The sequence below is a fragment of the Phasianus colchicus genome, chromosome 34, assembly GCF_987193195.1.
Source record: "Phasianus colchicus chromosome 34, bPhaCol1.hap1.1, whole genome shotgun sequence".
NCBI lineage: Eukaryota > Metazoa > Chordata > Aves > Galliformes > Phasianidae > Phasianus > Phasianus colchicus.
Window position 1 is genome coordinate 121,567 of NC_143469.1, and position 15,297 is coordinate 136,863.

At 42.6% G+C, this 15,297-nt stretch overlaps 1 protein-coding gene across 1 annotated transcript in view; it reads left to right on the forward strand.

Moving 5' to 3' along the window:
* Positions 1–2,238: 2,238 nt before the first annotated feature.
* LOC149913794 (RANBP2-like and GRIP domain-containing protein 8) overlaps positions 2,239–15,297 on the forward strand; it is a 28,461-nt gene continuing 15,402 nt past the window's right edge. Inside the window, exons 1-7 of the mRNA XM_090128589.1 lie at positions 2,239–2,406; positions 12,119–12,226; positions 12,867–13,004; positions 13,091–13,237; positions 13,746–13,931; positions 14,013–14,096; positions 14,583–14,717. Coding sequence (XP_089984715.1) covers positions 2,239–2,406; positions 12,119–12,226; positions 12,867–13,004; positions 13,091–13,237; positions 13,746–13,931; positions 14,013–14,096; positions 14,583–14,714 — 963 coding nt within the window. The 3' untranslated portion in view covers positions 14,715–14,717. The remainder of the gene's footprint in view (positions 2,407–12,118; positions 12,227–12,866; positions 13,005–13,090; positions 13,238–13,745; positions 13,932–14,012; positions 14,097–14,582; positions 14,718–15,297) is intronic.

Below are 15,297 nucleotides of genomic sequence, written 5' to 3' on the forward strand. Positions count from 1 at the left end.
CCCAGTGGGGATTTGCCATCCCTGCAGTGAGTTCTCACCCCAGGGATGGTTTCCCCTCCCGTCCAAGCGATTTCCAGTCGTCACCGCCCAAAATTGTGTTTATCCAGGCCATGGCTAAGAACTTAAAGTGCCAGCATTAGTTACGAGTTCTTGAAAGTGGTAGCGGCCGTGGTAGGCCAGTTAGACCTATGGTAACAAGGGACAGTAACAACATGTGGGACAGCCCTGGTTTAGCTGAGAACAGTGCAGGAATGAGTCAGTGCCCGTGCAGCGTATGCCGAGCTTGTTACTGTGAACTGGTCCTTTGTGCCTCGGAGAACATCACTAACTTTAAACCGTGGACTTTTTCTCCTGGCTTTGGCTGTCTCTTGGGGGCATTGCTAGCGAGGACAGAAGAGACAGCATTGTCTTTTCTGCTCTTCCCTCTTCCGTGCTTCCCCTTTCTGCTCTCTTCCTCATCTACTCTTCAGCTCTTCTCCCTGAGTGTTATCCTCTTTTTTTCTGCTCATCTGCTGTTCTTTCTTCCTTGTATCCTGAGTCCTCTCCTGCATCTGTACTCCTCTTCTGCTTTTCTTTTTTCTTACCCGTATCCTCTCTTCTCCTCTTGTTCTCCTCATCCGCTCTTCTGACTTAACTGTATCCTCTTTGCACATCTTGCGCTCTACGGTTCTTCTGTTCTGACCACTCTCTGCTCTTCTACTTCACAGCTCTTTTCCTTCTCTGCTCTTCTGTGCTCTCTTCCTCCCTTCTGTTCTTTTTCGTTTCTGCGCTTCTCACGGACCCGTGTCCTGTCTTCCCATCTTCTGTACTTCTGCCATACCCGTATTCTCTCTTCTTCTCTTCAGCTCCTCTCCACTTCTGCTTTTCTGCCTTAGCTGTCTTGGCTCATCTCCCTTTCTGCTCTTCTCCCCGTCTGCACGTCTTTCTTACCTTCATCCTCTCTTTTATTCTCCTGCTCTCCTCCTCTTCTGCTCATCTCCTCATTGCTCTGCTGTCTTGCCTGGATCCAACCGTTTTCTCTCTTGCGCTTTTCATCTTCTGCACTTCTTTCTTACCTGCATCCTTTCTTCTTTTTCTTCTCTGCTGCTCTTCTTTATTTCTGCCTTGTCTGTATGTGCTCTTCCCCTGTTCTGCTCTTCTAGTGCTCTTGTCAGCATCCAATCTCTGCGCCGCAGCTCTATGTCGGACTTTCTTTTGGGGTGGAGGAAGATACGTAGGGCCTAGATTTGTACAAGAAAAGCTATTGTGCTGTGCCCAGAAGGTGATGAAGAAGAGCCCTGGGGAACCAGGAGCACAAAGGCAGCGTGTTTCTCCGAAGGCCACAGCGTGAGCACGTGTTCCCTTTGGCGGACTCCTTTGTACCTCTCCAGGAAGTGCTTTGGAATGGAGAATTTTCTGGAGTTGTTTCCAGTTGTTGCTTGGATGAGCTGAGGCTTTTCTCCTTGTGTCTTGGCAGGAAAGCAGAGCGGAGGGAACGTCTGTGGTGAGATGCTCAGGTGAAGTTGCCTTCCGTGCACCAACAGCCTGTTTGTGTCCACGTGATGCACGGTGAAGGGAAGCCTGCTGTTCTGTCAGTAAGCCTGCCTAGTGGAATGATGTTTTTGGCCTTTTTGGCAAGTGTGTGAGGAGAGGTCCTTGGACAGGCTTTTTTTTTTTTTTTTTTTTTTTTTTCAGGGGAAATGCTATTTCAGTTGTTAGTTACAATGGTTGATTGGTGCTTGTTTGAAAAATATTTCTCATCTCGAGAAGCAGTGTTCTCGCACCAGAGAAGTGAGAAATCTCCTGTACATCCTGTCTTCTCCGTGAGACCTTTGCACAATGTCTCTAGATGCCTGTAGAAATGGTGGGGGGATAAATGGGGAAGAGCTGAGGTGCAGTTTCTGTGCGTGCTCTGTACACGGAGCAGGCGTCGCCTAGTGAGAGCTAGGAGCCCTTTGCAGCGTGGTGGATTTGTTTTCCTTGTTTGTTGGAGCGTGATGCTTTTGTAGGTGCTGTGTGCATTGTAAGTAACTGTGAACTGTGCTGAGACAACAGGTGTGCTGGAGAGAGCCCCGCTGCAGCCTTTTTGTTTGGGCAGTTTTATTCCCTCTGGGGATTAAAGGGGTCTTGAAAAACTCACAAGTGCAACGTGCTACTGCTCCAGCCTGTCAAGTGGAGATGATGCCTTTCCTCCCATTGGGGCAGGGAGGAAAGTAGGTGAGAAATTCATCTGCCAGTGTGAAGTGGCAGGTTCGGAAGATGGTAACAGGCACGGTAGGCCAGGTAGCAAGATCTCAGAATCCTAGTATCGCCAAGGTTGGAAGAGACCTACGAGATCAGCAGTCCAACCATCCACCTATCATCAATAGTTCTCACTCATCCATGTCCCTCGACACAGCATCTAACCGTTCCTCGAACACCTCCAGGGTGAGTGACTCCACCAACTCCCTGGGCAGCCCTTTGCAGCGCCCAGCCACTCTTTTGGAAAAGCAGTATTTCCTACCATCCAGCCTGAATCTCCCCCGGCTCAAATGGAGGCCGTTCCCTCCAGTCCTATTGCTAGTTAACAATGTGAGTTAACAGTGAGAGAGTGTTAACAGTGAAAGTGAATGTGTGTGGGGCATCCCTGACTTGGCTGACAGGAGTGGAACAGTGTTCACGTAGACGGCGGGGGGCTTGTTCCTGTGAAACGGTCCCTTGTGCTCCAGGAATCTCTCTGACTTTCTATCATGGCCTCTTCCTCCTGGTTTTCAGTGTGTACAGAGGCACTGGTAATGAAGAGAGAACAGACCTCTTCCTGGGCCACAGAATGGAATGTGCTTGAGAAGCAAAGGCAGGCAGGTGTGTGCAAAGCAAAGGCGTGTGTGTGCTTGCAGAGGGAAGCAGAGGGAAGCATGTGCACGCATCGAAAGCAAAGGCGGGCAGGTGCTTGTGAGGCAAAGGCAGGTAGGGGTACGTTTGTGAGGCAAAGGCAGGTATGGGTGTGCTTGCTTGCTTAGCAAAGGCATGCAGGTGCATGCTTGCATAGCAAAGGCAGGCAGGTGCATATGAAGGAACGGCAGGTAGATGGATGCATGCTTGCTTCGAAAAGGCAGGCAGGTGCATGGCTGTGAAGCAAAGGCAGGGAGACGTGTGCTTGCTTAGCAAAGGCAGGCAGATGGGTTCTTGCAAAGCAGTGGCAGGCAAGCAGGTGATTGCTTGTGAAGCGAAGGCCGGGAGGTGGTTGCTTGGTTAGCAGTGGCAGGCAGGTGTGTGCTTGCAAAGCAATCTCTAGCCAACTGAGGGGATGATGTTCTCAGGTTTTGTTGCTCTTTAATGACTTTCCTTTTTTTTTTTTTTTTTCCTTTTCTTCTTTACTGCCTTCAGTGTCCCCGTCTCTTCCAGAAGCTGCTCTTTTGGCAGCCGCCGCGTGGGCTCGTTAGATGCCCTGAGTGTTTGGAAGAGAGCAGTTTTGTTGAGGGCTGTTGCTGGAATTTCTGTTGCCAGGAGCGCGTGGACAGAGAAAGAAGCGTTGTGCAGGCGGGGCAAAAGGAGTGCTGGGGGTCCTGGGAGCAGCAGTGAGGGAAGGTGTTTGAGCTAGTGCCGTTCCACTGGAACATCCCTTTGGTTTTCTACTTCTGAGAGTACTGGAACTGGTTGCAAAGGATGTGACTTTAAGCGAGGGTGCAGAGCAGATTTAAGCTTTACAGGCGGCTGTGCCAGAGCGTGAAGCATCATCAGCAAGCATGGGTAGCACCAGCTTGAAACATCAGGGGAAGCAGAAGAAGAAGAAGTAGAAGAGCTGAGGTGCAGTTTCTGTGCATGCTCTGTACACGGTGCGGGCGTCACCTAGTGAGAGCTAGGAGCCCTTTGCAGCATGGTGGATTTGTTTTCCTTGCTTGTTGGAGCGTGATGCTTTTGTAGGTGCTGTGTGCATTGTAAGTAACTGTGAACTGTGCTGAGATAACAGGTGTCCTAGAGGGAGCCCCAAAGTCCTTAGTTGAGTGAGGGCCTTTTTTCTCCCTCTCTCAGTTTTTTTTCTTCTTCTTTTCTTTCTGTTAGTGTGATATAGCTGGCCCATCAGATAATTCACTGGGAGTTGTGCCTTCTTGCGAAGCTGTGGCAGGTGGGTGCATGCACTTCACTGCTAGTATGACCAAGCTGAAGATGCCTGAGCTGTGTGAGAGCTTTGAGAATTGGATGGAGAGTTCTTGACCAAGGAAGAGCCCTGTGGTCCTAGCCCCCTGGGGAGAGGCTGGGATTGCTGAAGGGAGCGAGGATTCTTTGAGTGATCTGAATGGTCTAGGAAGGGAGGTGACAGGTTTAGGGTTCCTTTGCAGTGCTCTGCCCAGGCTGTGACACTGCCGGGGTTTGATTTTGAGTCACTCTGAATACAAAAGGAGACAAATGGTATTTTGTGCAGCCTGAAACCCTGCAACTCTGCTGTAGGGGCTCCAGCCCAGAGTAGGTGCCCTGTCTCCATGACTGCTGACCACGCTCTTCCCTTCTCCACAGTGACCACGGCCAGCCCCTGAAGCCCCAGTCATGAAGACCCTGTACGTCATGCCCAATGGCCATCTGTCTGTGCTGCCCATGTCTGTGATGGGTGATGGAAAGAGGTTGGGAAAATTGTCATTTTTCTTTTTCAATGCTCTCTACGTTAAATGATGAAATGTTTAGTGTTCACTTTGCTACACCTCTGCCTGCAGTCATTCATGCAGCACCAATGCCCCTGTACAGTGCATTCCTTAAACCCAGAGTAGAAAATGTGTTATTTGTGGGCAAATTGTATGATGTACATTTTTTATTGCTAAATCTGTCTATGATGTACTTAAAAAATGATTATTTTTTTGATAGAATTGGCTTCAGTTTTTAATTTATTTTTCCAGTCGATCCTTTCTTTTGTGTCCTGACTTGATCTGTCTGGTAGCTGCTGTGATAGTCTTACCATTGCCCTTTGGACTAAGGGTCTGTGTCTGCTGTGGAATTGCCTAGCAGGGATAATGGTAACCTAGTTGCAACTGGAAAACTCCACCAAAGGTGTTTTTCAGTGACACTGTTTGTTTGTTACTGGTGGTGTTCTTGTTACAGAGGTAGACAGGGGCAGAGCAAATGAAGTGCTGAGTAGGCAAGTGAATGAATGTGAACTTCTCAGACAAAATTCCTTCGATCAGGCTTTGGGCAGGGGGAGGATGTGTTGAAAAATCCTGTTGCCAACAGAGTGAAGCGCTCTTGCCCTTGATGACATCTTTTTTCCCATAAGTCTCCATATTGAGTTAGACAAGTAGTCATAGTCCAGCTGCCTACATATAGCAGTAAGCAGCCGTAGGGGAAGAGGATCTGATTTTGGCATTCTTTCTTTTACTCTCTTCTGAATTCCAGCAGTTATCTGAGTGCTATAATCTAGTGGTGGCCTTTTCACAGTGAATTCAAAAAGTATTTACTGAGAGTTGTAGTTGGAATATCTGGGTCTGTTGAATGGCCATCATTTTCTTTCCTGTTTTATATGGATTGCAAGATCAAGTTACCAGTAGTATACAATTATAATACAAGTTACCAGTAACCTTTTTTTGTCTTGCTTGTGCATGGGGAAAACTAGTGTTCTGTGGATCTGAACCTAGTATAGAAAGATCTGGTGCTGAAGATTGTGGAGCTATTCTGCAATAAAGACATCAGTGATGGAAGAGCAAAATACTGGGTTGAGAAAGCTGCCAGGCTGCTCCCTGGGAATGCTGCTGCTCTCTTGAAGGTTGAAGGTAAATTCCAGCTTCTCATGTCATCTAGTCATCTCAATATTTCCTTGGCTAGATTATTTTAGAATCAGGAATCTTAAATCAATTACATATTAATTTCTTTGCTGCCTGCTGTTTTTTTCTAGCTTGCATGAAAATTACAGCTCTGGACTTTCACATGCATTTTAAGGTTTATCTGTTCAAAAATGTGGGGAAATTGTTAGTAATAATATCTAAGAAGTTGAGCTTAGATAGGCAATACCTGATGTGTCTCTTGTGACTAAACTCCTTTTTAGTTTTTTGAGTTTAAAAATGAAGTGTGTGGGAAGTGCTGTCATTCTCAACTACTGTGTAAATGCTTTCAGTTATACAGTGTCACTTTGGCACTTAGTTTTATGTAGCACAGCAGCAATGACATTGAGGTTCTTAGGGGCTTCTGTTGGTTTTCTTTTGTTTTACTTGGACTAGTGTATGGTCAATAAGTATACAGATGCTATGTAGTATATAGAAAAGTTAGGCTGGTAAGGTTATCACGTTGAGAAAGATAATCAGAGATAAATGAAAAAATGCTCACTGATGTTGTGGGCTCACAAGAAACTCCATGAGGAGCGATCTCCAGAGAGAGATCCTTCCTCAGTGGCAGTCAGCCCTTAAATGGGGTCTAGGAGAGGTGCAGCCGGGCTCCATCCCTTGTGGTCACACAACTGAATTGCCTTCACCTGCAGTCCCAGGGCTGACTCAGTGCTCACCTGCGGTGATCAATCAGAGGTTCAAACTGTGATTCAATAGTTCTCATACGGACTAGCTATTCTGTAACAAGGTGTGCTGTCTCTGAATCAAACTGTCTGACAGTCTTAACTTAGCATCTACAAGAGGCACCCTCTGAAGTTTTTTCCCCTGTTATCTTGTTTCTAAGATGTTGGAGTAATTTCATCAAGTCTGTAGTCCGTGTAGTGGAGGTGAGCAAACAGTGGTGATGTGGTTGTTGAAAAGACTGATGCAGAAAAAAAATTAATTATGTTGCCTTCATGTTTCATAGGAGAAGTTACAAGAATATAAAGTTGAAGATGGCTGAAATGAGCTCTTTTATGTGACTCAAGCTGAATTCCATGCAAGACCTGATGACGTCTCTCTTAACATCAAACTTGGTTGCACTGTACCACTCATGCAGTAAATTACGAGATGCTGTGCTCCATGTTCAGGAGGCAGAGAAGAAAATACCTCTGGAGACGAGCTTGGAATATGGTGTTTCTGTGTCGTAAAGACACTTGAGGTATTTAATCATCTTTTGATTCTGTCATAATCTTCCATATCCTCAAAACTGGTCACAGTCTCTTAGTTTCGTTCCACTGACAGCTATTGCTCAAATAATGTAACTCCTCCAAATGAAAGTCAACTGAAGCCAATTGTTTAATGGGGATTTTCTTCCTAAAGTTAAACCTTGTATATTTTCTAACTTCAAGTCTAAGCTAGATATAGTAGCTTCATCAAGGAGAGAACTGTTTGAAGAGTTCCTGGAACTTCACTGCTGAAAGATACATTAATGCCTCACCTGTGAAAGTGAGTTAGGTAGCAGTGTGTCCTGGAGAAGTAATATCCTTGCCTTCACAGAAAGATGGTGGTTCCTCATCCTCTGATGAACTTTATTCTTTAGGAATACCTTGAATCAGCCCAGGACTTGGAATCTAATACAAGGAATTGGAGAGCTATCAAAAGCGGTCATCTGCTGGCGCATTCTAGCTTTATTAAAATGAAATTTGCTTTGGGAGATGTCTGTCAGTGCAGAGAGGTGCTTGAAAGGTATTGTTTTATCATTTTTGTATTTAAAAGTCCAGAACGGAATACTTTTTTCTTAGTCAGAGAACATCTAGCAGGTGTCAATTTCCCTGCGTAACCAGTTTGTGGACAGGAGAGGAGTTTCTCTGTACTAAGGTTCTTAGTAGGCTTGAAGCCCAAGCTATGTATTTGTCCAGGCTACAAGCCTTGGAGAAGACTTGGTGATATCCTGGGTCGGTTGCCTTCTGTCTCTTCAGTAAAAGAACGTTGTTCTATACTTCAGCATCTAATTCAGATTTCACAGATATTTGTGGACCAGTTTTGTCCTGGTCAGCTTAACACAACCCGCATATGATATGATATGATGAAGAATTGTAGATATAAATGGGAAGCAGAAGGCCACCCCCAGTAAGAGCATTCTTCTTCAGGGAAAACTGGTCAGGCCAGCTAAGCCAACTGACTTCAAGGTATATCACCTGCGGCACAGCCGGAATAGTGCAAAACAATGTTTGTAGCCCATTTCTTGGTGAAGTTCTGTGTTCCATTCTTCCTGTTATGTTTTCTTTCATACTGACTTCTACTGACTTCAGTTGATTTCACTTCCATAAGTGAAGGTCAGTGCTTTGGGAACTTGAGGCTGTTGTCCTGCTTTCTTGTGCAACTCAGGTTTAAACAACTGAGGTGGTAGTAGCAGTTGAATCACCAAGTTGCTCGGTCCACAGTTAAATAACACTGACCCAAAGCATGCGATGGCTTTCACCAGGACTTTGTTGAAAATGAGTCTTTTCTGCCTTCTAGCTTTGATCGTCTCCTTCACTCTGTGAAACAGTATGTGAGAGAAGCTGAGGAGCTGTCTCACACCGTCCTGGAAATGAAAGGACAGCTATACATGCATGCTGGGATGTTTCTGCTCAAACTGGCCCAGAACAGTGAGGTGCAGTGGAGCGATGCGTGTCAACTGGCAGCACTGTGTTATTTGAAAAGTTTCAACATAAGTCACTTTTCACTTTCTGCCTGTAGTTAATGCAGTTCTTGACCACTCTTGCTGTACATGTGCGGAACACCCATATTCCAAAGATTAATTAGTGTTTGTAAGGCTCTCCCCTCACTAAGTCTTACTCTTCCACATGCCTTTAAAGGACGTGGACAGGAGCTAACTGAGTATCTCCCACATTCTTGTTCACAGACAGTCAGTAGAGCTTAGTCAGTCTTAATTCTTTGCCTTATGAAATACTACTAATTTTCCATTTTGTGCAACTGCTGGTGTTCAGAACTTTACTTTCTCTTGTGTGTGCTTACAGCTATTGGCAGTAGCTAAAATTACTCACTGTGTCTTCTTCATTGATATGTTGCAGAGTGCCTTCAGAATGAGTGTATATTTCTAAAGTTCTCTTGTGCTAGAAATAAGAATATGTTTCCTAATGTTCAAGACTAAACTAAGTGATCTACTTTTTGTTGTAAAGAAGCTGTGACAAATCCTCTCCTTTCTTCTCCAGGTTCTTAAACCAAAGTCAAAACTAATAAAAGGGGATCCCGCTGGAGAAGACAAGCTGGAAATGTTGGCTTGTGATCGCAAAAGCCAGTCTGGTAATAAGAATTAATCCTTAAGAAAGTTCCATAGATCTCTTTTAATTTTATGAATAGTTACTTGAAGAGTTAAGTGGCTCGATTCCCAACCTTAAGTAGCAAGAGCAGCCCACTGTTGGGGTTGTCCTTCAGTGTTTTTATGTGAAATCCCATTTTTGTTTTCTAGGTCATATGTTGCTGCGCTTAAGCCGTGGCAAGGACAATTTCTTGAAAAAGACTGGAATCTTTTGCCAACACAAGGGGTTTACTGACGTTATTTGAAAGCCTCTTTGGGAGGGGGGCTTCTCTTTCCTTGGCATAGATGAGACAAGCAATGTCAGTACACGAGCACCAATGTAAGAAGAACTTAATAAATATGATAATGGTAAGAGGTGTTTCTTAAATTCAACTGAAGCACGACTGTTTCAGAGGAGCTTTTTTAGCTCCTTCCTTTTGCAACGAAAGAGGTGGGGCTGTGACAGCTGTTCAGTGTATCAATGCAAGGGGGTGATGTGCACGAAGCTTCCATTGATGCTTGTTGCTGAGAGGTGGTACTGTCACGCCTGCTTCTGAAGAATTTCTCATGCACTTCCTGCTTCCACGGTGCTGTCTTCTTGTCTGCTTTGATTCATTTTCACTTCAGCTGTCTGCTTAGCCTTTTGTGTCTGAACACTAGGAAGTGTTAATAGGAAGGCACATCTTGTAATGCAAGAATGCAGTTTCCAAGCATAAAAATGAAGTAACTCTAGGATGAATTGCTGAGACTTGATGATGAAGTCTGGCTTTGAAATTGAGTGAGAGAAGATTAGAATACTGGTAGTTTTCTACCTAGCTGTTAGTTTTCAGAAATGTTTAGATTATTAAATCTAAAATGATCTAGCAGGATACAAAACAATAACTACAGCAACAACTATGGCCTTTTTTCTTGATAGATATAGCTAAAGAGAGATACGTGTAGGTATAAAGGAAAAAAGTTTATAGTTTTACAGTCTCTCCTAAGAGGTTTGTTTCTTTATATTATTTTGTAATGTGTATTTAAAAACAAACTAACAAAAATGAAAACAAAAAAAAAAAAAAAAAAAAACCAAAACAACAGCACTCAAAGGCTTGTGCTTATTATACATGGGATAAAGATTTCCCCTATTAGAGGAAAAGCCGTGTAAGCATATTTGCAGGAGTAAAAAACAAAACTGAATTCAAAACAGAAATTAAGCATTCAGGTTGTTTTCTTTGCTGAAAATGGTAGATCTCTTGAGCTTTACAGACTTAGAAAAACGGGAAGGATGTCTGTATAATACATCAGCTTAACCTGATACCTCAAAATGGAGAGGTTAATGTTTAAATTTTTTATGTGCTTCCTTGGAGATGTTCTCTCCATTTTTCGCCGTGACAGAAAGAGCAAATGTACCAATATGTTTGCCTTGTGCACTTCTGTGAAGTTGGTATTTCTCCTTTAAAAGTTACTTGTGTAATCAAAACAGATGGAGAAATCACTTGAAGAGTGTTACATCTGCTTTTCAAAATGCTTAGTTCCAGCTTGTTAGACAAAGGCAGACAGGTGGGAAGAGGTTGCTAGGAAGCTCCTAGGATGGGAGAAATCTTCAGAGCTCCTTACTTCTCTTGGAATGAAACCCAGCTTTGATCAGACGCTAGCCTTCCTCCCTAGGACGTAGATACTAACTTGCTACTGCTTTGTTTTTGCACAGGTGCTGTTCAAATGCACAATGTAGTGTGCTGGTAGTCTCCAGCACCCTGTGTGGCTTGGTTTGCAGTGGTGCTACCCCCAATGTGACAATTTTAAAAACAACTTTTTCACTTGCTGCAAGAAACATCAAGACTTGAGACAGATACTCCTGAATCCATTTGCCTGTTGGACCTTGAAGTCAGTGCACTTTCGTACATCTTAAATGCATTTAAGTGCTATTTTATCTTTTCTTATTTATTTTCTTCTCCTTTATTTTCCTTTATTTCTTTTGGTATCTAATTTTTTGGTTGTTGTTGTTTATTTATTTTCACAAAAACAGGTATTTCTACTCGGGATGGTATTCACTAGCAACTTAGAATTGCAAGAGAAATTTAATATTCGTAATGAAACACATCAGCCTCCTTTCTTACTGTTGCTGCTGTGCAAACAGTGCTGTACTGAGAAGCAAACATCCTGGTGGGATGCTGTTCATATTCTTATGCAGAAAAAAAACAATGTAAGAATTCTTCAGTTCAGAAATATTTGAAACAAGCCTTTAGACAGCTTCTGAATTGATTCCCATAGTTTGTGTAAAACTAGTTTGCTTTGTTGGGCTGTTTTGGACATGAATGTTTTGTTCCAGTAGGGGTTTGAGACCTACTGCATACGAGCTTTCTGTAAATGGGCTTAATGTTTCATGTACAGCATTTCTAAACTAGAGCTAGTTTAGAACCTACTAGCTATTTGTTTTCGTCAAACAAGTCACGTGAATAGAAGAAAAAGAGAAAATACTAACTGAGGACTGTTTCCTTTGATACTCAGACCAGAATCAGAGACAAAACTGAAGTTGCTTGCACAGCATGGATTAAGTACTCTGCAAACACTGGAGAAGCATGGCCTTCGGCCTGCCTTAGTTATACACTGGGCAAGAAGCCTGCAAAATATAGCAAGCTAAGATTATTTTTAAAGGTGTACAATCCGTTTTTTCTCTCCTTGTGTAAACTGAACACACAAAGTAAACAAAATCAGATGAGAAGGTACTATTGAGAACTGCTGTTAACTTTGTCGGGTAAGTTACTCTATCTAGTCAACCTATCAGGTACACTCTCCCTCACTACCTCTTCACATTACAGTGAACTGTAGTGTTGTTTTCTGTCTTTATGTTACTTCAGATAACTCTAGAGAGAGACCTCCTGAAATTTATCACAAGTGTCAGAGAACAATTCTTGAATTTTTCAAGAAAACAACTACACCAGGAAAGAATAAGTGTTAATAAGACTTGATTTGAATTTGTTGAGGTAGTTTCTATTTCTTTTCAACAGGGCACCAGCCTGAAAATTTTCTGTGATCAGAAGGAATACATTGGAAGAAGTGTCTACTACTGGAAGAAAATCCTGATTAGTTTGGAAACAATAAAAAGAACAAAAATATTCCTGAACCAACTGATCCTCTCTTCAAATGTTTCCATAATGTGGACATTCAGGTGCAGATTGACCAATCTAAGATTGGAGTAAGGTTATATGTCTTTATACAAGCTTATGGTTGTGATTTAACCTGGAAGATGGCTAAACATGATGTCATCCTGCACGGAACACCCCTTTGGCCAGTTTAAGTCAGCTGTCCTAATTCTGTTCCCTCCCAGCTGCTTGGATTATTTGCTGAGAATGGCTTGGTTCTGTACAACATGCTTAGCAGGAACTATAAGCATTGGTGTGTTCTCAACATTGCTTTTCTCCTAGAACCAAAACATCGCATCATACCAGACACGCTGAAGGAAACAGTTCCATCCCAGCTGCAAATAAGACACTTACATTTACATTGGAGCTTTTTTGTTTGTTTGTTATGTACTCGTTGTTGGTGGGTTTTTTTTGTTTTTTTTTTTTTGCATTGTGCTAACGATGAGATTTGGTAGTATCAGAATGTATCTGATGAAGGGGGAAAAATATTTTCTGAGAACTTTTCTTAGATGTGAACCTGTATCTGCTTGGACGACACTGAACTCCCTTAGCACCAACTTTGTTGAAAAAGTATTTTCTTGTCTTAGAGGAAGATGAGTAATACCTGATTACTTCCTGGATGTTGGCATGCACTAGCTGTTCCAAGTATTCACGCATATGTTAGGTATGACTTGTCTTTGGCTTTGGTTGTAGGTCTTTCAGGTTGCAGCCTATGAAGAAGAGGCACGAATAGCATTTGCAGTGCTGGATGCGGTTGAAGGCAAAACTGATGATGCCTTCCTAGCATTTGAAGCTATCAAGAATGTGATTTCATACTGGAATCTTGCCAAGGTTGGTCCCTAACCTGCATTACCCCAAATGCTCTTTCGTTACTTGCATTCCAACTGATTCTTATTAATCCAAATGCTGTTGCTTAGCTTTGCCAAAGAAAGGCAGAGGAGATTGTGAATGGTGATGTTTTGCCAGAAGAACAAGGAGAACACAAAACCTATCTTCTTAAAAGAAAGCACTACCTAACGAAGATCATTGATGAGTTCTCCTCAGATCTGTCAGTAGCTGACAAAGTAAGTAATTCTTGCCCAACATCTTGTTTGGAGAGATGCAGTGGTGTCGCTTACAGTTTCAAATTGAAACCATTTGCAGCCTTTGCTTTAAGGCAAGTGAAAACTTACTTGTTCCCCCAGACAAATAACTTGCCTTACTCCAGTGGGTTGATATATTCTGGGAAACTTCTCTAACAACACGAGAACATGCAATGTTTTGACTCCTGCAAATGGCAGTTTTTATGTAAACAAACAGCTTTTTCCCACTATCTTCTCAGTGTGGTTGATAGTTTCCAAGTAGAATTCAGGCTTGTGTGAATTGTCCTCTTACATTAATTTTAACAGAGGTTGGGCTTTGCTGGGAAGGAAAAACAAAACAAAACAAAACAAAACCAAGGAACAAAACTTAACAACATTTCTGTCTTTTTGTAATGAAAGCCTTGTGAGCTGTTCTACCAGAGTTCAGAATGTAGCCTCTTGCTCTGAGGAAGGATTGCAATCATGACTTGCATTTCAATTAATTTTCCAGCTGCCAGTGTCTATTGAAACTGTAACAGAAATGCTGAACGCAGTGATCCAGGAGCTTGGAGAATTTGAAGAGAAGGAAGAGGGGGATCTTTCCTCCAGAAAGATCTCTCAAGCTGCAGGTTCAGGAGTAAAACATTCCATTCCATTTCCTAAGAAGTTATTGTTCTCACCAACTGACAGCTACAAGGTACATGAGACATATGATTTCAGGGAAGCGTTACGTTTGAATAACAACTCAAAGTTCAGTACATTCTTTTTTTTTTTCCAGTTTTCTCCTAAAACTCTCCCTCAGTGGGCAGAAGATGCCCAGTCTTTACTTCAGATGCTCTGTCAGCAAGTGGAGGCTTTAAAGGTAAATAACTTTGTCACTATATTCAATGCAGAACAGTTGATCTTTTTGTTACGGTAGGTACTTGGTGATCCAAGCATTGGACAGACATTCTTTCTGGACTAGTGCATGACTCATGAAAACATCTGCTCTGAACATCTGCTGAAATTGAGTGCGAGAGTAAAACTTGTTGCCTATAAACTCTGACTGGGGACTCAGAGATGCGGAGGGAGCCTTTCTAAGGACTGTGTGAACAAGAAAGAGTCCTGCTTTCATCAGCTTGGCTATCGTCCTCTTGGTTCTGGGCTTTTTCTAGCTTTGGATAACAGTCTCAGAGTTCTGTACAGGACGGGCAGATCTTGAATTATTCCAGCAGTTAACTCTTGATTTTTTTCTCAGACCTTAAACATGCTTTTAAACAGCAAGAGAGTAGGGATTATTCCTTAGGTTTTCTTCAAATACCGATGGAATACCTTTACATTCTCTTAATTGAAACACTGTCTTTAACAGAATGAAATTCAGGAAATGAAATGTAATAACTCCAGTGTGAGTGTATCATCTCATTGGTGGTCTGCTAAAAGCTATGGAACAGATGCTATGTCAGATAGTTCTCAGCACAAAATCTTCGTGAAGCTCCCTTAACAGGTAAGTTGTTGCTCTTCCAAAGAAAACAACTGCAAAGAATTATGTTTCATGCCAGAGCCCAAATCCAGCTATGTGGGAAACACGTGGCTCCCCATTCACTGAATGTACTGCAAGTTTCAAAGCCAAACATAATACTGCACGAGGGAAATTTGGATCTGGCTTTGCTAAAAAGGAAGGTCAGTGGGACTGTAACATCTGTTCGGTGAGAAACGAACCCACTGCCTCCTAGCATGTTGCCTTTCAGAATCCAAGCAAAACTAATACAAAAGCATCTCTTCAACGATTTTCCTTTAAACTTGAAGAAGCGGATGCTCCAAGCGTCAGAATTACTTGAGAACTGCTTTTTCTTTAGCTGTTCTGTATGCCAAAACGAAGGAAGTGATGAAAACTGTTGTTCCTGTAAGAATCCTAACTCGCAAAGTCAACCTAGTGTGCTACTATCTGTTGTTCAGGATTATTATATACATAATAAATATATAATATTTATAATATTTATATAACTGTCTGTTAAATTTCAAAGACTGAGAGCAGTATTCCGGTGATCTCAGGAGCATGGAACTAAAAGATGACTTCTTGAACA